We start from the raw sequence: 23,522 nt of genomic DNA, 5'->3' as shown, positions 1-23,522 counted from the left end.
GCATTAAGGCCATACAGTTGACATTTTTCTGATTTCAGTAGCACGTGTTACCGCCGTACAGCTCATTGATGTGTTTACTATTGAGGGTATACTGCGCTTCCTTTGAAAGTACACCATTCCGTACGTTTTTAAATTTTGCCATAGGTGAGGTCTGCAGACTGACACATGTTTTGAGTTAGTTCTCTGTATTGGAAATGTTGCCAAAGATGAACATACTCTTACGTCCCGTCCCCTTTCCTCCATACTGTATGGGCATCCCTGCCAAGGGACGGGAGACGGAACCTTTTTCACCAGAAAAACATTCTTCCCCTTTAAATTTAGAGGTGCGCGGCTCAGGGAGCATGCGCTGCCCTGACTCCGCCCTCGGGCGCCACACCCAAGTCCCCTTTTCCACATCAACAGGAACGGGCCGAATTCACCAGCGCTCCTGGGTTTGGCTGCGGCCATGTAATTCCACGCGCGGATACTTGTCTTTTTTTATCATTCAGGTACAGACCACGGTTGGCAAACATGTTCGGCGTGTGACTTGCTGTCCTCGAAGGCACTGATGAACAGACTAGCTAGGTGGAGGGAGCTCTTCCAGAAGTCGCCTTCAGAGGATCTCCAGCATCGTCCCAGGCCCAGGTAGAGCCAATATTTTCCAGCGCACCCTGCAAGGGAGACTCCTTCCCAGGTCCTCCCACTGGCACTTTCACTGAGGCTGCTACAGCTACCGGCCCTCGGGTCGAGGGGTCCTCTGATCCTCCCGGACGCAGTGTCGAGGGACTGGAAGGTTCTTGTACCGGGCTTACACCCGAGGGGCTCTGCCCTTTCACAGGCGCAATGGCCGAGGGGCTACGCCCTAATACAGGCAATATGTCTGAGGGGGTGCCTAAACGTAGCTCTACCGACCCCCCCCCGGTCGAGGGTGTCACACCTACCGGGCCGAGACCCGAGGAGCAGGGTAGGCCCAGCGATCCACACGTAAGTGTCTTGGACGAGGCCTGACCCAGCGGGCTGGACATCACGTCGCAGGCACGTGGCAGGCAGCTCGACAAAATGGCCGCCTCGCCAAACATGAAAACCAGTCCAACGCCATTCCACGAATTCAGCGAAGATAGTGTGAAGGTGGGACCGGTTTCAACCAGGTACGTGGCCTACAGTCTACCCTTCATATGCGCAGGGCAACTTTCCCATGCGTCCATACGGACTGGGTACGTAGCGGCTCCAGCAGTCCCCCGCTACCCTGTCTGTACCCCCTAGCACCTCTTCTGCCAGTGAGGAGGTGCTTGTCGACAAATTCCTCGGCCTCGAGGTCTCCACAGATGGGGGTCTATCATCAAGGACACAGTCAGGGAAGTCCCCCCTGCCATGCTAGCAGCACCACAGACGCCTCCATCAGACTTGCTGACCCTGGTGCAGCCGCCTCCTCCGGCTCCACAGCCAACTCCACAACCTCCGCCGCCTCCTCAGCCTCCGGCTGTGGTCTCTGTAACCCAGCCTCTGGCTCAATCTACCCCTCCTCCTCCACAAGATCCTCTGGATCCGCAGGGCATGGACGAGGAGGAGGATCCGGACACGCCATCCTCAGGTAGGGCCTTCCATGAACGTCTTGCTGGCCTGTCGGAGTACCTGGGCCTCCCTCAGCCCGAGGTCGAACAGCCGGCAGAGGGGGTTCTGGCTGAAGTCCTCACAATGCGCCCCTCTGCCCTCACTGGGATTCCACTGCAAACCAATGTAGTCTCCTTGGCCAAGAAGGGTTGGCTCATGCCCCACTCAGTCCAGCCGGTCAACCGATGCCTGGACGCCAAGTACAGGCAGATGGAGGGGGACCCACTCTTGCTCTCGACCCATCCTCAGCCACAATCTTCAGTGATCGGAGGAGAAGATCTTGGAGGCTTACGGCAAGAAGATCAACGCCTCCTTGCACCTGCATCAGGCCAACGCAGATGCCATGCTGGCTGCCGCCAACCAACGGTTATGGTGGGAAATTGCGGACTTCCTCCCAGAACTCCCCTCCCAATGCCAAGCACGCTTTAAGGCGGGGCTAGCGGATCCAAGCTCGTGGCGCATGACCTTATGGAATCCACAGTAGCGCATATCAATCCCTCGGGCCGTACCATCAGCATTGCCACGGGCATGAGGCGAGCGCATCCTAGATATACCGTTGGAGTGGGTGGGGGGGCCCTCTTCCACTCCTCTAAGGACGAAGAGCTTGAGAAAAAGAACAGCTCACAAACGGCTAAGTCCTTGTTCATTCTTACAAAGACCATGGCCAAATCTTACATCCATTCTCAGCAGCACTCGGAGAAGGGTCGTACATATGGAGGGTTCCGCGGCTTCCAGGAACGCAGATCCAGGCAGCCGGACTCGGAGCCGTCTCAAACAACAAAAGTGGGCGGGGGGGGGGGGGAGGGAGTAAGGGCTTTTTCCAGTCCCCCGCCTCTGAGGGAAAGAAGGCATGGCACGTCCCTTCGGGTCCACGTGTCTCCGGTGGGGGCCAGGCTTGCCCTCCATGCACATTTCTGGTGCCAGAATTTTGCGGACCCCTGGATCCTCTCCGTAGTATACACAGGGTACCGCCTACCTATCCCAGCCTCTCCTCCCTTCTCCCCTCCACTCCCACAGGTTGGGCCAGCAACTCTTTTGGCAGAGATCTGGTCGCTCGTAGAGAGCCAGGCAGTGGAGTAATTTCCAGCCTCCCAGCGAGGCTTTGGCTTCTACTCCAGGATTTTCACCATTCAGAAGATACAGGCAGGCCTGAGAGTTGTGCTGGACCTTTCCACCCTCAACCTCTCCTTACCCCTGAAAAAGTTCAACATGGTTACGCCAGCTTTTATAGCAGAGACATTGGACAAAGGAGACTGCATGTGCTCCTTAGACCTGAAGGACGCGTACTTGCACGTTCCGATTTGGCAGCCCCATCGTTCTTTCCTACGGTTCAGAATCATGGGCTACCATTTCCAATACAAGAGCATTCCGTTTGGCCTCAACTCAGCCCCCAGTGTCTTTACCAGGCTCATGAACGCTGTAGCGGCCCTGCTCAGAGCGCAGGGCCTCCACATCTACCAATACCTCGACGACTGGCTCGTCAGGGCTACATCTCCGGAGGCAGTTCTCCACTCGTCCCATGCCCTTATGAACACGCTGCACGACCTGGGCTTCTCGCTCAACCTCAAGAAGTCACAGCTGCTCCCTACGCAGACTAACATTCCTGGGACTTATTTCTGACACGTGCTGCAAGGGTTTTTCCCATCGGAAGACAAGATCTCGGCCATCAAGAGGGCCACCGCCCACTTCCTCAGCAGAGAGGTGACCTTGGCATGGTGGTATCAACATCTCCTGGGTCTACTAGCAGCGGTTCTGTTAGCCGTCCCGCACACGAGAGTAAGGATGAGAAAGATTCAGCTGCACTTAGCGGCCTCATGGAATCAGGAGTGGGGCGTTATCCCTCCACCCGGACCTACCTTGGTGGGCCACGGACTGCAACCTACTGACGGGCAAGCACTTTCGGCCTCTCCCCTTTGCAAGCCACCATCACCAGACTCCTCGCTCGAGGGCTGGGGAGCCACCCTGGACAATCTCTCGGTCCAGGGCACCTGGACTCGACAGGAGCAGGAATACCACATCAAGTGGAGCTGAACGCCATCTGGCTAGCGCTCCGAGCATTCCTCCCACCCCTCGGGGGCAAGGTTGTCCTCATCTAGATAGACAACTCGACCAGCATGTACTACGTCAACAAGCAGGGAGGCGCCAGATCCCCCTCCTCTGTGAAGACTGGCAATCAGCATGTGGGAATGGGCCTTGGAAAATGAAATTTACCTCTCGGCAGTCCAAATCCCAGGGGAATCCAACCTGGAGGCGGACAGGCTCAGCAGGCTGGGAGCGGACAATTATGAGTGGCAGCTAAATGACCTCGTTACTTGGGAGATCTGCAGCAGGTGGGGTCATCCCCAAGTGGATCTCTTTGCCACCTGGCATAACAAGAAGTGTCCCCAGTTCACATCCTGGCAAGGGCAGGGCCCCGGCTCGCTGGGCGACGCATTTCGCCTACAGTGGACCGGCATGAAAGCCTATGCCTTTCCGCCCACTCCTCTGATAGAGTAATTTGCAAGATCAAGGAGTACCACTGACTCCGCATCATTCTGATCACTCCATGGTGCCCGGCCGGGCCATGGTTTTCGGAGCTCCTCAGCCTCTCGGAGGTGCCACCTATACACCTTCCGACGGGCCCAGCACATCTTCTGGCAAAGCAGGGGGGGGGGGCAGAATCATCCACCCCGCGTCAGGGAAACTAGCCCTCACAACGTGGTACCTGAGCAGGTAACTCTTGTTAGGCAGAATCCTGTGCAGTGCCCTTAGGGACCACTACACACAATTAAGACTACAGGTGGCAATAGAGGTTTTACCTTTGGTACAAGCCTGTACTACTATGTCAGAGTGGTAGCAGTGGCGGAGCAGCCAGGCTTATCTCAAGAGTATATGAGCAGTAGCAGAGATTACACAAAGGGACCACAATTACTGTGACTCAAGCAAACACTGACTCAAGGTTTCAGGTAAAAAATTAGAAGTACATTTATTTTTAAACCATTTGTTATAAACACAACACTTCTATTAAACTCAAATAAAAACCACACATTAAATATACTACAACTAACCAATTCACTTTGTACAGTAAGTCTCAAGGTGAGTACCCCGTGTTGAATAAACCGATGTTATGAACAAAACACGTTGCCGTGAATACGATTGCAATCACTTTTTGACAGTTCGGTCTACTACTTGGTTCACCCAGTTTCCTCAAGCAGAACACAATACCTTATTTCAATGGTGCAGCTGGTGCCCTGGCAGTTGTTCCTGTTGGTTTTCCGCAGACTCACGATTCCTGGAGCTTCTTTGTGAAGGAGGACGTCTGAGGACGTCTGAAGGGTGTCTGCACCACACAGGGATGAAGCAGGCAGCGGCGACAATTAATAAAAGGTGCACTCCTTAAAAACTGGAGAGGCTCTTCAAATGGCTATCCGGACCACTACAGCAGTGTGCAGCGATTTCGACCAAGGAAGAGGATGCTCTTGCTGTGGAAGATGAGCTGGTTATCCCCACCATGCTCAATGGAAGAAGACTCCGGACTGGAGGGTAGATCGCTCAGGACTGCAGCAGGGCTTCACCGTGATGAGGTAGTTGCAGCAGTCGTCGTTCTCTCTGCTTTTCTTCGGTTCCTTGTAGTTCCAGTGGCGACTCTGACTTCTAGCCCAAGAGACCTGCCATTCACACAGCCTGGCTGTCAATCACCCAGCAGGGGGGTTGTCCAGCCTGGACAACCACCTCAGCCAATCATGGCAAAGTGTGACTTGGGTTTCCTAGGATACCCTGTGCAGTGGGTGACTACACCCCTCCCTCTCATTCAGCCCACCTAGACACCCAGGCGCCTGGTGGAGGGCTTCTGAGCAGATCCCGCCAAAATACGGTGAACAAAAGGCGAACCTAGTTTGCCGTGCAAAATAAAACACAAGAAGGACTTTAACAAAAATAAATGGCGAATAAACCCAACCGGAGCCAAAAGAAAGACAATTTGGTCAAGCAGGTTTATGTTCGAGGCTAATATAATATGGAGTCAGCCTCAGAAATGGAGTCGGGGGGGGGGGGGGAGTCTCAAAGACAACCCTGTGCCACGGCACTGAAGGTGCTGTGTGAAACACAAAAGAATGGGGCTACTGAAGTGGTATACTTCAGAGTCCACAATCACAAAAACTGAAAAATACACATGGCAAAAAAAAGGTAAGAGTGGGGAAAAGCTCACACTCTTACCAAGTGGAAAAAAATAAACTCCAGAAGTCCAGCAAAGCTGCTGGGGGCCTCACTAGGTGAGGGAAATTAGCGATAAATGAGAATTCTCCCTAACGGGCGATAACTTTTGTTGTTGCCTAACTGCTGTTATGTATGACGTATGGGTGGAAACTGTCGTTTTGCTTGAAATGTATGCATTTTGCACAGTTTGGTGGCAAAGGCTGCCTGATAGTTGTGTTGATCGATTTGTACGAATTTGCCAGGAGGTGGTGTAATGGAGGAAAGCATTGTAAAAAAGACGGAACAAAAGAACACAGTAACCTTTTTCGTCTACCAATGCGTGTTGTGGTCAAATGGAACCTTTGCCACCACCTACCACTGTAGGTGCAATTTAAAGGTAGGTGATGGGATTCACAACAGTACAAATTTTGAGTATGTTATGGAGATTTACTCCTAGGTACACTGTTGCTACGCACCATGCATTACTCTCAACCTTTTATGGCCCTTGGGCGGGTGAAAGCAACTGATTTTGTTATTGGCGTGTGAAAGCCCATTGATTGTTATGGGCGTTTAGGGAGCTTGGTGGGTGAGACAGTTGCATAAGGGGCAGGTGACACCCGCCAAAGGCGCGAGTTGAGAGGTATGCGGATGTATAACACAGTTGGCACTGTACTGTAGAAAAAATAGTAATGCCTACAGGGTGTGTTGATGGGCAGTGATGCTGATTTTTGTAGGTGCAGAACATGTAGATCGTTGAGCCGTATTTTCTCGTGGAGGTGCTTTTGATTTAGAAGATATGTCACCTCTGCGTGAGTAATGGCTGTTATGCGCTGTTCGTTAGAATTACATGCACAATTCTTGGTTGTAATTGGTGGAAGCGTATGTAATACTTTAACAGTACCCAATCAGGGAGTGCTGCTGAAAGACTACTTGAAAGGAAAGGATTGTCCCGGACTACTGGGCCGTGGTAGTTTGGGAAATCGCAGGTGCTAAATGCGGTTCTTTGTAATGTGCTTGGTATGGAAATGGGACTACGGTTGATCGAATCACATGTATGTCTGCTTTGCCGGACGTACATTGGATGTTACACTTTGTGGCAGGTGCATAGTTCTTCTTCTGAATCGGTTGCCATCCGCGGCCTACTTAAACATATGGCACACATCCATTGCATATTTCTACCTACGCTTGCTGTGAGCACTATACAGAAGTTGGGAATGCAGAACGTGGGTGCACGCTTTCAGCTACTACAACTATACCCCACGTTTATTCGGTTATGTTCACCAGGAAAAGTGTTACCAGGCATCCAAGCACGATATACGTATGTGCACAGTTGTGCTACAGATAAACAGACGCTCCTGTTACTATTTACAGACGGATGTGTGCATGCAAACATGCTGCCCGTAGTGGCGTCCTACGGATGTTTGTATTGTGATTGCCCATAGGGCAGCCCGGTGCGGCGGTAGTCTGCCTCCTCCATTTTTGTCACTTGCTTCATCCCCAGTAGTGCTATGCCCTTCTGACTTACAATGGCCTTGTTAAACTAAACAAAAGGGACATACACAATCTGTACAAATTAATATTTCAATCTTAATTGGCACACGTTTATAGTGACTAATCTGAAAGGGAAGCGGTGGGGCAAGAAACAGATGCATATACTGGGGATGTTTCCATTTCAACAAGCTGCTGCTGAGGGGAAGAAGGGATTGGGCTCTCATCAAAGCATGTTTCATGACACTGATTTTGCGGGGAAGAGGTGCTGGGGAATGGGGAAGGCGGACATGTGCAAGTTGGGCAGTGTTAACTTATTTTGCCCCTTATATGTTCTTCTACAAACGTTCTCAAGGCAGCAAATTCGAGGAGCAACTGCTCTATTTTGGCATCCAAGCGGTCAACTTTCATTTGCCCAGCGTTTAGTTCAGTTTCGGTGGCCGTATGTTCCTGTGGAAAAGGTGCTGCTTCTGGTGTACAGCTTTGCATTCCGGTATGTTCTGTTAAGACAACAAATGTGGTTAATTGACGAAGTTTTACATTGTGATTGTGTTCTTCTTGCCACCGCGTTCCCTACCTATGGGGTTACTATGCTCACTCATCTGGTCATGCGGAAAATTCTCCTCCAGCCATTCCAGGGTGCTTGCCCTTGCCGTAACACTTTCCCTTTTAACAGTGCGGCGGGTAACAATGGGCCTATCGTCATCACTCATTTTCTTCATGCGGAAAATTCTCCTCCAACAACTCTAGGGTGGAAGCCATTGCTGCGCACAAACAGAAAACATCATGCTTTCATACTATTGCACACTACCGGACCTGTTCAATTACAACAAACTTTCGTGTACTTAACACGTTGATCTGGCGCTCTGTTCTCGGTAGTTGTCATTTGATCCTCTGCCTCTTCATTCTTTGTTTGATTGTGGAGCATTGAGGAAGGCAAACGTTACTTCTCTTGCTGGTGCTTTCTATTATGTTGCATACCCTACGCCTTTGTGCACTTTGTTGCAAAAGTACAGATTTTGTACAGCTACAGCATTTTCCCTTCCCATTCACGCACTTGCTACTGTTTGTTTGTTCTTTTGTCTTTGCTGCATGTCATTACTTTTTTATGACCACCCCTCCCTTTCTGGGCACGTTGGACTCCACCCGATCTGCACAAACGGACGCTGTGATCCCAACCTCTGTGCCTATTACTATACAGTCACAGGCTTCAGTATGTTGTAAAGTACATCTTTACAAAGTAAGTGTATCCTGTAAAAAACGAATGCAATTCACTGAAAGACACATTATTACAGGGACGCTATGGTTCACTTGTGCAACTGAAACCCTATCACTATTCATCAAAAAACTATAATATAAGAACGTAATGGTTAAAGTGCCCTAGTAAAAACCTATGAAATAAACCAACAAAAAACAGTGTTAAAGGGACGTTATGATTAAGTTGCACTAGTCAAAATCTTTGAAATTCTATGGAAAAAACGTTGTTACAGGGACTTTATGGTTACAGGTAAAATCGAAAAAAAAAAAGAATTCGACAGTTGTGGTAAGCTAAACAACCACCACCGTGCACTGCTAAGACTAACACCCATAACATCAAAGATGACATCACCCATCGCCCCCCTCTCCACCAACCCTTTCCCTCTCACCCCCAAGGAAGACTGAGTCTGACATGGCAACAACTGGCACGGATGACGGTGGGATGAGGAACCTATTGTCACCTCCACCCAGAGCCTGTCCTCTGGACGACATAGGATCTTTCCATGCTATGATCGCCAGAGCATCAGAGCTTTTCCCGCTCACGCCGGAGGAAAAGAAGGAAGGCTTCTTATATCGGTACTGGGAGGCAAAGAGGAAGACCATACTTTCGGTCCCGCTCCTGGACGATGTTTGGGATGGAGGGCTGGCACTGATGAACTCCTCTACAGGCCCAGCGAAGAGAGACCGGCTGGAAAAGTAAAGGGTCAAGACCGCCAAAGGCTGCGCCATCGTGGCCAGATACGAATGGGAGCTGTGGTTTAACCTGGCCCCGCTCCTGGACTTCCTCCCCAACGACAAGTGTGTAGAGGCTTTGGAGATGCTTCAAGGCGGCGAGGTGGTGTCGGATCACGCCATCACGGTGGCCATGGACATTGTGGATGCAGGGTTCTGCCAAATAGGAAATGGTGTCTGCCTTTGCGGCTGGCTCAAGGCCACCAACTTTAGGCCGGAGGTCCAGATAAGGGTTTTGGACATGCCCTTTGACGGGAACATGTTCGGAAAGGCTTTAGATGAATCCCTTCAGGCCATCAAGGTGGACGCAGAGATGGCACGTGCCCTAGGGACGCTACAACAATGATAGCCGTCCTTTCGTTCCTCAGGAGGGAAGTCTAGCCGGTCTTCGAGGGGTTTCGGGGGGGGCTCCTCCTCTTAATGGCAGCCTCTCGCTCCTCGACCCAGGAAGCTAACAGGGACCGTTCCGAGGCCTTCGGGGCGGACCTCCAAGCAAGGATGAACTGGCCAGAACGTCGGGCCCCACCCATGCACCCCGGTGGGAGGTCGGCTGGCGAACTTCGTGTGGAAGACCATCTCCACCGACTGTTCGGTGCTGGATGCTCTCACCCACAGAAACACACTAGAGTTCCAACAAAAGTGTCCCCAAATACCACCGGTGGCCCGGCAGGAAGACAACGTCCCTCAGCTGATGCTGGAGGTTCGGGCCATGTTAAAGGAAAGGGAGATGGAGCTAGTTCCAAAGCAGTACCGGGTCTCCGGAGTATACTCAAGGTACTTCCTCGTACGAAAGAAGACAAGGGGCTGGAGGCCCATTCTCAACCTACAATGACTAAACAAATATATAAAGTCCCAGAAGTTCAGAATGGTCATGCTTGAACACGTGCTCGGCCAGCTGGAGGAGGGAGACTTTTGACATGGAGGACGCATACTTCCACGTCCCCATCCACAAAGGACACCGCAAGTTTCTGCCCTTCATCTTTCAAGGGAAGCATTACCAGTTCAAGGCTCTCCCCTTCAGACTGAAGTTGATGCCCAGAGTCTTTACCAAGTGCCTGGCGCCGGTGGCAGCCCATGTACAACCGCAAGGGATCCATGTGTAACCTTACATGGATGACTGGCTCATCCGGTCCAGGTAGAAGGACATCGCTGTCGACCACACAGTGAGGACCGTCCGGCTGCTGACGGAACTGGGGTACTCTGTTAATGGTGGCCTGCCTGGCGTCACCGTCTGAGGAGAGGCTATCGGCCATTCTGAGCAAAATGCTATGGCTGTTGGCACTCAGTCGCCACAGTGAGGACTAACAAGTCTCTACTTGGCATGTCATCGTCATGCATATATCCGATCCAGTTCTGCAGGTTGCGGATGCGCCCTCTACAGGATTTTTTTAGACACCCGTTGGATCACGGTCCTGGAGGCTTCCAGGACAGGATCATGCTCTACGAGTAGTTTTGTCGGGCGGGAAGGTGGTGGGGCGTGTGATCCAATATCACTGGGGGCATGGATTTCCAGAGCCCCCGTACCAGGAGACGGTCACGACAGACGCTTCCCCGAAGGATGGGGAGCCCACACCGGAGGTCTTCACGCGAGAGGCCTGTGGCTACCGGAGGAGAAGATGTTACACATAAACGTCCTTGAGCTACGGGTGGCGTTTTGGGCCCTCAAGTCGTTCCTGCCATCCCTCAAGGGCAAGGTGGGTGAGGGTCTTCACTGACAATTCCACCACAATGTTTTAAATCCGGAAATGGGGGGGGGCAACAGATCCCCCAGTGTTCTCCAAAGAGGCCCAGGATTTATGGCACTGGGCTGTCACCCAGGGGATGAACCTCATTCTGTTCCACCTGACAGGTGTAAAGAACACCATTGCCGACTCTCAGCAGGGAGCTGTGATCTTGCCACGGGTGGGAGCTTCGGCAGGACCAGGTGGACAACCTTTTCCTCTTATGGGGCTGTCCGCAGATCGATTGTTTGCGACTGTGACGAACACCTAGTGCCAGAGTTTCACCAGCAGGTTCCCCCAGCCCTGGGAAGGCCTGTTTCTGCATGCATTCCCTCCGTTGCCATTGCTTCTTCGAGTCATCAAACAACTCAGACGGTACCAGTGCAGGATGATCCTCATCGCACCAGCGTGGCCGAGCCAGATCTGGTACCCAGACCTTCTCAGCATGTCGGCGGCCCCTCAGTCAAGCTGCCAGTGGTCGCAGATCTTCTTGCCAGGGAAGGAGGTGCAATCCTGCACCACAACCCAGGGTTGCTGAACCTGAAGGCCTGGCTCCTACAGTGTTAGAATTTGGTGGCTATCATCTTCCGGCAGAGTGCAAATAGATTCTCGCCAAGGCCAGGGCGTCGTCTACCTTAAAGTGCTACGGACACAAATGGAAGCGCTTTACCATTTGGTGCCTTCACAGAAGATCATTCTTCTGTGAGTCATGGCTCCTCAAGTACTGCCATATCTACTGTCATTGGCTAAATCGGGGCTGGCTCATGCCTCCAAGATTCATCTGGCGGCTATTTCTTGCAACACCAAATCTCCGGGGCGGTTTGCTCTGTGGTCGCACAGTCTGGTCAAGGAGTTAATCAAGGGACTGATTTGTTTGTTCATGCCTGTTAAGGCTCCGGCCCCGGTGTGGGAGCTCAATGTGGTGATGACTAGGTTCATGGGGGGGACCCCATTCGAACCTATGCATTCATCTTTGCTTAAGTTTCTGTTGTGGAAGACAGCTTTCCTCGTGGACATCACCTCTGCGAGGCGAGTAGGTGAGATCCAGGGCCTGTCATGCAAGCAACCTTACCTGACTTTTCACGAGACGAGGGTGGTGCTGCGTCAATGGGGACTGAGGTGTGACGCTGTACGACGGAGTCAGAGCAGCGCATGCTCCCTGGGCTGCGCCCCTCTAACGTTAAAGGGGAAAAAGGTTTTTTTCTGGTGAAAAAGGTTCCGTTTCCCATCCCTTGGAAGGGACGCCCATACAGTATGGAGGAAAGGGGACTTATGGAGTACGGTAGTCACTACGGTGAGTAACTTATAATTTAATTCACCAACTTTATACCCCGACCGGTACCTGTGTTCCACCCGTTACCTTCACTGGCTCCCATAAACTCTGCCGGTTTTTCCTTGCTCCACGTGTCGTTATTTTTCGCTGGGTCGGCGATGTAGGCGCTATTGCAGGACTGCACCGTCCACTTTCAGAGGTAGCACCACCGCTTCCCAGCTTCTGACAACATTCTCGACCATCTACACACCACCGGGCCATGGATTCCTGCCGCCACCTTCCCGTCTCCAGCAGATGAAGGCCTTGAGCTTCTACAGTGCATTCTCTGTCTCCTTTCCTTTTCCCCGGCTGAGGTGTCTCAAGTGCTGCTCCCTTTTTCTCTTGTCCAGTCCTCCTTATGTTAATGTTAGTCGAGTTAACAGTTCATTGCGGATTACTAGAATGGTTTTTCAGTACCCAGGGCCACTCTTCATGACTCATAAGGGCCATCTCATCCCAGTACTTGCATTGGGAGTAATCTTTGTCTGAGGATTTTCGTCTTGGTGAAACTGACCTGTTACAATAGCACATGGATGTATCAGTCAGAGTTGGAGGTATGTAAGGGTAATAGAGGTTGCAAGCATGTTTGGGTGTTGTGCCACCTATCACCCAGGTGGTAGTCCTCATACCTAATAGGGAAGTCTCTCCCCACAAGGTCCTACCGCATTAGAACACCCGTAGAGGGATTATTGGGTAGCGGCCTCACCTCCCTGGCCTCATGAGGAAGGTCTCCCCCACCCTCTGCCCCCACCCTGCCGTCCCCCATTCCCCTGGGAAAAGTGGCAACACCTAGCGAAGTCATAGCATCCGGCGTTGTAAAGTGTATGACATATGACTGATATTTAAGCTTCTTTGCAAATACATAATATTGATGTGTTCTTCTATATACCATAAAATATCCAGTTGTGCAATTGGGAAAGATATTGTAAAAGCCATGTGCTGTTTTGATGTGTTATGGGCTGAACTACTCTAATCAAATGTTACTATGCCAGGTAAGTGGCTCCTTCAGTGACTCTGCTGTTCTGCATGCATGTTTCTGGTGCATTTCTTGTGTTTCCAGCAGCAACAGGGTATTTGTGGTAGAGATGCAAGAACATCTTGTGCAAGAATTTGAGTTTATCTGGGACTTTGCTTTTAGTAGGTGCTGAAGATTAACAGTTTTAGTAAACGTAATAAATGTTTATTCCCACAATATAGGCTGCAAAAAGGGAGCTTGAAAGGCACAGACAGCTTGAATGGGAGCGCAATCGACGTCAAGAACTTTTAAATCAAAGAAACAAGGAACAGGAGGACATTGTTGTCTTGAAAGCAAAAAAGAAAACTCTTGAGTTTGAGCTGGAAGCACTGGTATGAGAGTGATGAAAATGCTTCCTGTAATGAATGTTGAAATTGTCTCCAAAATTTCAACCGCTATGGGTTGGTAATGTATGCAATCTTGTTTTTATTTGTTTTTATTGTGCGAAATTGTCAATAGCTGGGCCAATTGCAAGAAGACAGTCCCGACCCAACATATGCAAGATTCTCTTATTTAGGAATGAGTATTGTGAGAAAGGATCGGAAGGAAGGGTTGGCAGGTGCAGAAAAATAGGTTATACGTTGTAATCTTATGTGCTGGAAGATGAGATCTAGAAAGTTAGGCTCATAAACCATGTTTATTTTCAGAGATGCTCTTCTTTCCAACCCTTGACTATCATGAACCCCTGAAGCTTTAGTCTGGAAGGCAAGAGGGACCAGTTGGAAGGTGAGTCTGCGTGCTGGTGAGGCCAACAAGTCGGGGAGAAGGAGGTACTTACTGGGTCCAAAACCCAACAGCATAGGACATGGGAGATTTGTTCACATGCCTGATGGCACCACGGTGCAAGATACAGCCCAGGAAGTGTTAACAGACCCAAGAGCATGAGGATGCAAGAATAGGGGTGGAGGACGAAGAAATTGTAGTTCAGGCAATAACCTGTGAATTGCAATACTGAGGGTTGATAGCTGCACAATAGATTTTCCATACTAATGTTTAGCAAAGTAAATAAAATATTCCATGAAAGACGCTTAAAGTATTAATATGAGCCTCTGGTCTTGACATAAAATCCAAGGTCGTGGTTCAAGGCAACAATATAGGTGACCATCCACAAGACGGTCAAAAGAACAATCTAAGGTCAGGGAAGGGGGGGGTCAGAAATTAGATCAGAGCATCAAAGGCCAGACAATCAAACAGTTGCAGATCAATGTTCATGTTCATGTTCAATGGGATAACACCTTAAATACTGCGCACACTATGTAAGATGGCCACCATGTGATACGCCACAACAATGGGGGGGGTGCTGACCGAGATGGGCATTTACAAACACAAGGTGGCCGCCACTCGGGGGGTGAGGCACCAGGAAGAACCACGCACAGTGGCTTAACTTGGGCACTGTGGACCATGCATCCTCTAGTAGCACATACGCTGCATCAGGGAGGCCTCTCACAGCATTCCTGACTGTAATCCCTGAAACGCTGGGCTTGTCACCTGACATCAATACACGTCAATGCTTCCTTTACAAACGTGTGTATATATATGTATACAAATGTATAGAGCGCCACTAAGGCCAAAAGGCATCTAGGTGCTATAGAGCACAGGTAAACCTGGGAACAGAAGGGACAAGCTGAGTAAGTTACAATAAATGTGTTTTTAGGGCCTTGCGAAACTGAAGATGGTCAGCCACCTCACAGAGATGGAGGTCGTTCTACAAGGTAGGAGCATGCAAAGAATAGGAGCGCCCTCCAAAATGAACCCTATGATAATGTGGGATTTTTTATTATTTACGAGGCTGAGCGCAACCGTAGGATGATGCGGACCAATCTAGATTGTACATACTTGGCCCCGTCTTGTAGATTGCTCTATGCCTTAATACATAGAATGTTTAAATGAATTTGAGCGCTCACTGGCAACCAGTGGAGCTGACGCTGTAAAGACTGCGTGTGGGCAAGTCTAGGTGCATCCAAAGCAAGGCGGGCTGCTGTAACGCTCACCTGGCTCCCACGGAGGCGCTGGTCTGGTCTGGGTTGCTGTGGCCTCTTCAAGCGTGATGCGCAGAATTTGGACCACCGATTGAACAGGACCCCCAAATCTTGCTTGTCGGGCCCGTAGGATTATCCTTCTGCAGATGAGAAAGGGGATTGACTGTCTGCCGAATAGTGTGCTTGCTCCCCCCTTAGCCCCTTCGTTCTTCTCTGATTCCTCCAAAACCCCCGGTTTAAGCTCACCTTATGGTTTGGAAGGATGAACTCTTCATCCTGCTTCTGGTGCAGGGGCGCGCGTTCGTCCAGTTACTTCACTGGTTTTCAGAATGGCGCTGGCACATCCACTTGACTTTTCTGAGCAATACGCCGTAAGTATGAAGATGCCAAAGTTCAAGTGTGAGCCTCCTTTTATGTTGTCTTTTCTGTCCTTTATTTCAGGTGCAGAACAAAGGCGATGCGTGGAGGGGTTAAATTGCCAGTGGTAAAATCAGGTGAGTTAGTGTTAGTGATGAGGGTGACCCGTCTAAATGTCTTTATAATTCCCCAGTAATGTCTTTTGTCCTTTCCCCATAGGGGTCGGGGTGCGGTACCTGCCAAAGATGCGGCGATGACCCGAGATGTGGAATGGTTCACCAAGTAAAGCCGGTAAGTAATATGGCTGAAAATTCGGCTTTCCTCTTGTGTTCCCTTGCTCACCTTTTCTCTTCTTCTTTCCCCTAGGTGCAGAGATGTGGCGACCGGTGCTGAGAGTCGCGATGGAGCCGGGCGGCGTCTCGGGAACAGGTGAGTGAAGCGCGGCGGTGCAGCGAGCAACGCAGTGCTTTTAAATGGAAGTTTTCTTTCAGGAATGCTGGCGTGAAGATTCCGGAAGGAGGTAAGAAGGTTGAATAAGTTCTTGGTTTTCACCTTTCTCTTCTCTTATTCCCTTACAGGTGTTCCAGGTTCGAGGCGGGCGGGGCAGGAGTCCAGGTGCAGGAGCAGACACGGTGAGCGTTCAGCTGCTGGGATGCAGAACAACGCGAAGCACGTGTGGCTGTCCGGGCGTGGCTTAAATAGCTTTGGAAGAAGTTCCAGGTGAGTATTCTTCCACAGCCCCACCCAAGTAACAAAATAGTTCCATCAGAAAAATAGTTCCTCCTAAGCCTCATTTGGCTTGATTCTTCATGCAGCATGGTCTGCATCAGGTGAGTGTGCAGCATGGTCTGCTTCAGGTAAGTGCACCAAACACTTCCCCTTATGAGCCTGGCGCTTATGGCACCAGGACTGATGTCCAACATGAGCCTGGCGCCAACGGCGCCAGGACAGAGTCCAAAGAGCCCCTATAAAGGGCTGCTGGGCTTTTACCCGGGGGCGTGATACCTGCTCCCGGGGGTGCTGGGCCTGGCCTGGTGCTCCGGGGGTAGGCATCATGACAGCTGCAGAGTTTTGGAGAATTTGTAAACGCTGGAACAGGTATGCCGATTGGGCTGAGATAGATACTATTACAAATAGTCTAGTGATCGCATGATGGAAAAAGTCACTACCTTCATCCGAAATTCAGTCTGGAGATGAGGCAGAACTTTCCTGAGATCTTTGAGTTTAGTAAAACCAGCATTACATACTAGGGCAATTTGGGATTCTCTGGAGCCAGAAGGCAGAACTTTCACCGCCAGGCTTTTTACTGAGTTTCTGGGGACAGAACTGGGTCCTGGGGAGTCAGGCCAGCTCTCAGTACTCCAGAGTGTATTAGAGTTGGGCAAACCAATCATCAGGAACTCGGTTTTCTCCCTATTCAGCTTCACCCCGTTTTTTGCCATCCAGTCCCCAGTTGCAGACAGGCAGCTTTTCAGTTTAGATGGGTGCTCAGTTGTTTAGCAAGTCATGACAAATCAGTAACTGTCTCGTCTGCATAAATGTAGAAATGCACCCCATAAGCAGAAATGAGATCGGTCAAAGGACAGAGATCAATTAAAAAGCAATCGAGACCAAGAGAAACCCTGAGGAACACCACATGAAAAAAGTAGAGGGAACAGATGGACTGGAACAAAGATACTGTTTACGCATGATCTGTAAGAAATGAAGAGAACCAGGTAAGCAGAATCAGAGATACCTGCCTCTTCTAGGCGGCACAAGAGAATGTCATGATCAATTGTAAATTGATGTTAAATGGGTGTCTTTCAATAGTTTATGAAGATAAAAGGCACTTAACACTCAGTTCTGCTTTATCCATTGAGTCACCTTTTTCCTCAATACAAAGAGCGTTTTCATTTGCATAGAATTACATATTTAGGCTACCCTTTTACTGGGTTTAACACCATTCACCATTATTTTACACAATGCTTGTGTTAATATGTGTCAAACAATGTTAGACACACTAGCTTGTCCCATCTGTTGGGCTGAATGATTATGGTAGACCTTCAAGTCGCTGCTGATGACGGCAGAATATTCTGTTCTTTGCTTTGCAACCTCTGTAATATAAACCTGTGTCATAGTTCCAGATAAAGTCTTATTACATTAAAGGCAAGCAAAGTAAATACCTTAGTTATTTTGATAAGTGGACTGCCAAAAAGTTTCTGATGTTCAGGTGAGGAGATGGGAGCAGTAATCCTTGTATGTATATATGTTTGTATGAGATTAATAATGCTCCAACCCAGCTGGGAAGCAACGGTGATGTACACACCTGGGGGCAGGGAGTGCAGGTAGGCTGCAGGGGGTAGCAGTGAGGCTGAGCTGGGTTAAGGGGTACTGGGGATTGGGGCAACTCTAGAGGGTGATAATAGGGTTGAGTTGAGTGAACTGTTTGAAGTGTGGGTTCTATAGGTGCTTCCTGAAGGGTAGGGTGGAAGATTGGCAGTCTTATGTGTATTGGGATCTTGTTTTCAGGAGAAGATGCATAGCGGGAAAAGGCCTGGTTCTCCAGCATTGGATCTTTCATAGATTCACATGCTGTTTGAATATTCCAGTCTGCCTGGGAATCTTCAGTCATCGTTTTCATTTGAGAAATTAAAGACTGCAGTCACAATCAACAGAACAGGTTTCAGATTTTCCTTCCACTCTATCCCTCTAATGTATACCCCGCTTTTTTCTTTTGAGAGCCAAGCACAGCCAGTCCACAAATAGTGGCAGACAGGCGCTATACAAGACCACTTTTTCATTACATTGTTTTATAATACCATTAAAAATGGGGCTATGCAGGCAGTTCTTGCACAAACACTGTGACGGGCACCACCCGATTGCATATTATAATACTGCATTGGTCCCAGTTGCAGCTAGACTGCTGCCTTTTTTTGCAGTCAGTTGCAATGGATGCTTTAGCTGTACAATCCTTGGAGAACTTTATTTTAGGCTTGCACCTCATTGTAACACTGCCCCATGCAGTTACTACATTGCTTTTAAAAATGAAAACACATTGGTCTGCTTAATATCTTATCAAATATGGCCTTTAACACAAACTTTATTTTTGAATCCTGCCTTGCTGCTACCAAGCCAGTCAGGTGGGGAGGCCCATTATCATATTTTTGGTAACATTGGCTCTTACTAATAAACCACAGGAAGATGTGTTTGAACCCCCATTACAAAACCCAACAGAGGAAGATTATATGGATAGGTCATGTCTGATAAATGAAAAAGGAAAATTGAAGTCTGGGTATGTGGTAAGTGCTGTACTTAAAGTAATTGAGAGCGCACATCTCCTCGAGGTAACAAGAGTGTGCATCTTCGCTTTGGGGAAACGTGTAGCTATGTTTAGTGGTGCAACTCTAAATCTGGTGGTGTTCATGCTCTGCAGCAAAAGGAGCATCTTGTCTGCATCGGCTACATCGATCAAGAATGCCCAATATGTAGATTTTCCTTTTCATTAGTGTTGCCCCGTGAAATAGTGGTGGTCAAATGTGCTGCCACTCAAACGGAGATGTTGCATGGGGAAATACCCTTGCTGACAGATCAACAATGTAGGCTGCACAGTTCTATTGGACGTGTGAAGGCAAAGAAAGACCTTTTCCATGCGCCCAGTACTAGATCTGCGCCCTGCGAACAAATATGTCAAACATATGTCAAAGAGCAAACGTTTCACATGACCACACTTCGAGAAGTAATCCCCCTCTTGAAGCGGGGGTACTACATGGCAACATTGGATATGAAAAATGCAAACTTTCATTTTTCAATGCTCCCTGCGCACAGGAAATATGTGCTGTTGCAAGTACCTCACTAGAAGGCTGGTCGCCAGATAATTGTACGCAAAGTAATGCGGTTGCTCGGGATGATGGCCTCATGCATTCACTTGGTTCCACACGCGTGCCGGCGCATGTGCCCAATGCAGAAATGGTTAGCGAAACGATGGTCTCAGGCAAGCGGTCAGTGGGACAATCTAGTGGTTGTTTCACTAACCCTGGTACAGGCTCTTCACTGGTGCTTCTGCGTTCCACCAGCACAAGCAGTGCTAACTACAGCCGCCTCACTCGCCGGACTGGTGGGGGAGCTCACTTCCTTCACCACACAGCCCACGGTCAGTGGACACGTGCTACGTCCAAGCTATCCCAAAAAATATGGAAGTGGGCACTCAAGTGTAACATGTTCCTAACCTCTCAACATGTTCCGGGGGAACTACACTCTCTGGTAGACACTTTAAGCAGATACCCTCTGCCATAAGAACATGAGTGCCAACTCGACAAAGATATCCTAGACGGAATATTCTCACAATGGGGTCACCCCCAATAGACTTGTTCGCTACAAACCTAAACGCGCACTGCCCAGACTTTGCGTCCCGCTTTCCCCAACCAGGGTCCAAGGGGAAGGCCCTGTGGATGAACTGGTCAGGGAAATATCTGCTTATGCTCCCCCCCCCCCACACCCCACTGACACCACTCCTGAGCAAAATAGTGCACAAGATGCACCAGGAATAATGAACTCTAATCCTGGTTGTTCCTATGTGGGCGAGACAATCTTGGTTTCCGCTTCTGCTCAAACTGGCGATATGCGACCCAATCAAGCTCCCGTGCCCATACAACATGCTAACACAACAAAAGGGAGCTTCGCTCTACCCTCTCCCTCATTCTATGAACTTGGCAGCTTGGCTCCTGAAGTCATAGAATTTGGCCACTTATTTGCAAAGATGCTGCATGGAGTTCCATTCATACTTTCACACAGCATTATTGTATTGACACGCACTCTAAAAGAGATTCATAGATGGGATAAGTGGTACTAAAACATCTATTTGCCGGTGTACCTTCTCACGTCCCTCCTCCTCCAGATACTGCTCACTAATCTATGCAGAGCATGTGATCTAAGCAGATCCACAAGCCTCAGAAGTAATCACCGTAATCGGATTTCTGATGTTTGTATCTGCTTAGATTCATATGCGTCCACTCTTCCTCGCCTACTGGAGTCGAAGGTGCGTAGATGTTTTATGGTTTTTCAAGCTCTGCTTTATCACATCGTTCTTGCGCTACACTTCATGCAACCTCATGTCAGAAACAATCTGAGGGACCTCGAAGCGTGAAGGACCATGGGTACAGTACACACCACACTAAGGATAGTATTACTAACACGCCCTGTTGACGTCCATTTTGAACTTTCCAAAAACCATCTTGTAATACTCTACGACTACCCACTAGATGTCTGACTATGCAGAGCATGTGAATCTAAGCAGATACAAGCATCTGAAATACAATTACGGTGAATGTTTCCTATGTGTGTGTGTGTGTGTGTGTGTGTGTGTGTGTCGGTGTGTGTGTGTGTGTGTGTGTGTATATATATATATATATATATGCATATATGTGTATGCATATGCATGCCAAACCTGGCGCAAAAGCAACACCCATTGGGTTCCGCACACTTGTTAATCAAATGTTCTGTCGAAACTGAAGTCGTTCCGAGGGAGCGCTTTCGACATGAGGTCCATAATGAATTCAACTTGGCGTATGCTATAAGTTGTGCATAGTCAAAGACGCTCTTGCACATTCAATCGCATGATGCTGCGGGACGTTTGTGTACAATGCTTTGATCTCCATGCTAACCAAGATCTAATTTTCTGGATTGAATGTTTCATCCTCCAAGCATTGAATGGCAGCCGGTGTATCTCGTAAATAGCATTCACATCTAGTGCGAATCGGTTTGAGGAATAAGTGGAAACATTTGTTAATGGGCTTAAGTACAGATCCACAGCCGTAACCAGTGGGACAGCCTGGAGGTGTATCTTGATTCTTGGGGATTGCATAAAGTATTGGTATTCTACCTTGTTATGTATTCAGGAATTCATGTTTCTTGCTAGTGATCCAATCTCTCTGGAGATTAAACATTGTTATCTCCCAAAATGTACTGTTTTATTGCTCCTGTGGGATCTCCATTTCGTTCCACATTCCCAAGCAACTCAAGGACCATATTCAAATATTGGTCCCGACTTTGCATGACTATTCTTACCCGCTTGTCTGCAGGCTTGATAATATCCTTGTTGGTACTTAGTGATTTTAGTTCTGCCCTCTCCGCATTGGTAAGATTTTCTTGCAGATCTGTTCATTCCCTGGGTTCGGTGTCATTCAAAGCACATTCTTCAAACATGAGTAGCTTCTTGAGAGTTCGGCCCTCAGTGGCTGTGAAAGTAGATTTCGGTATGAGACCTGTGTCCTCCAATTCCTCATCCATGTCTCATTTGGAGAGAAAGCCTTTAATCTGATTGTTCTGAAGAGCCACCTAAATTCAGATTCGATTTTAAACTAATCTGTGGGATGCGTATGCACTTAGGACAGGCCTTTGGAGGGTATCAACTTTTCTGCATCAGTGAAGGGTATCCATGCTAAATTAAAGATGGATAAAGTATCTTGGGAATCTACCGCCTCATGTATGGTTGTCTCCTGCGGTATATCAATGGCCGCTGTCCTGCGTAAGGGTCTTGGTACATGGGACCCCAGACACATCCTCTGGGGTCCCCTGAGCCATTCGAGTTAGGGCCAGGACTGTTTGCCTGTTGTAATCCTATGGAGGACGGTGGAGGAGGGACAGAAACAGGTATGTGAAATTACCACGTGACTCTGATTCTTCCACAGACCACTACAGATGTTCCGGTTTTCATTGGTGACCCAATCTTCTGCACCTAATCCGGTCACCCAATCTTCAAGTAATCCGGTCAAAGAAGGGGCGGGGGGGGTCATGGGTGCAGGTGTCACCTTCGGCGTCAGGATTTACTTTCGGTCGGTCGTGGTACACAGGAAACAGTTCCACACTGTTTCCAGTAGAATACCCAAAACGGGGAAATATGAAGACCTATGCGGCGCAGAACCGATCAGGACACTTCACAGGTTTGAAGGAGTATTGTAATGGGAGTCTCCATGGTCAGACAACAAATAAGGGAGTAGGCCCAGCAAAGCTTTCCTTGGAGTGAAGGTGTGAAAATGCCAGAGCAGGTGACTTGTGTCACAATCTGAAGTTCAGCAAAGTTTCAAGGCTCGTCTCGGCAACTGCTAGATCGAGGTAGACCAGGTCAGTCCACTGGTTGGTCCAGGGCCACTTCCGAATTCTCAGCAATTACGGATCCTTGGTCAGGAGTGAAGACTGGTTGCTCCCACCTGTCCAGGGGTTGATGCACCAATTTAGGCCTTCTTGAAATTTGGGCAGAGGAGCAGGGCTTTACAGGACAACACTGGACTCGATTCCGGTCATCTGCATGGGTTGTTTTATGATCGTCAATGGGCTGCTGTTCTTCGTATAATTCTTGGTTCCAACAACAATCTGATATACAGTTGTAGGAGCCCTCCTTTTATCCAAGAATTAGGCTAGGAGCAAGCCCACCAATTGTAAGGATCTGCAACATTCAAACAGCCCAGGGTTGTCCAATCACGGACAACCACTGTTCATCACATCCATCCAGCAACAGACTTTCGGGCACCAGAGGATATGGAATGGGACCAGACAGACTGAGGCCGTCTTAGCCCCCTCCTCTGGCACACAAATACATTGCCACTTAGCCTGCGAAAGCCACAGCTTTCCCCAGGAAAGATTTCCATGTAAGGCATTGCCTGACCTGAGAAGCCACCTTTTTAATAGCCATTTGTGATAAATGCAAAATGCATTAGTAAAATAACTGAGAAAAATCTAAATAAATCATAGCTGCCATCAGCCTGTATTAGTCACATTTTAAAACCAACCAAGACATTCTATAAAAAGATATAAGAATCCAACGTATCCTAACTGCACTTGACTGTAAGGTGATGTGTGCAATTATAACAATACAAGAATTGTTAGTCTTGGGACCTAGTCACTTTCCCCATTGGAATGAGCCA

General features: G+C 49.0%; 1 protein-coding gene across 4 annotated transcripts in view; it reads left to right on the top strand.

Annotated features, from left to right (window-relative positions):
• Positions 1–23,522, top strand: part of ITSN1 (intersectin 1) — a 3,188,156-nt gene that overhangs the window by 1,353,478 nt on the left and 1,811,156 nt on the right. For all 4 annotated transcript variants that reach the window (XM_069636218.1, XM_069636217.1, XM_069636220.1 and 1 more), the window contains exon 15: positions 13,471–13,620. In XM_069636218.1, the coding sequence (XP_069492319.1) occupies positions 13,471–13,620 (150 nt within the window). The remainder of the gene's footprint in view (positions 1–13,470; positions 13,621–23,522) is intronic.

This window comes from Ambystoma mexicanum, chromosome 7p (assembly GCF_040938575.1).
Source record: "Ambystoma mexicanum isolate Mex_15411 chromosome 7p, UKY_AmexF1_1, whole genome shotgun sequence".
Taxonomy (NCBI): Eukaryota; Metazoa; Chordata; class Amphibia; order Caudata; family Ambystomatidae; genus Ambystoma; species Ambystoma mexicanum.
Note: the sequence above shows the minus strand (reverse complement) of the source record. Positions and strands in the feature narration are given on the sequence as shown.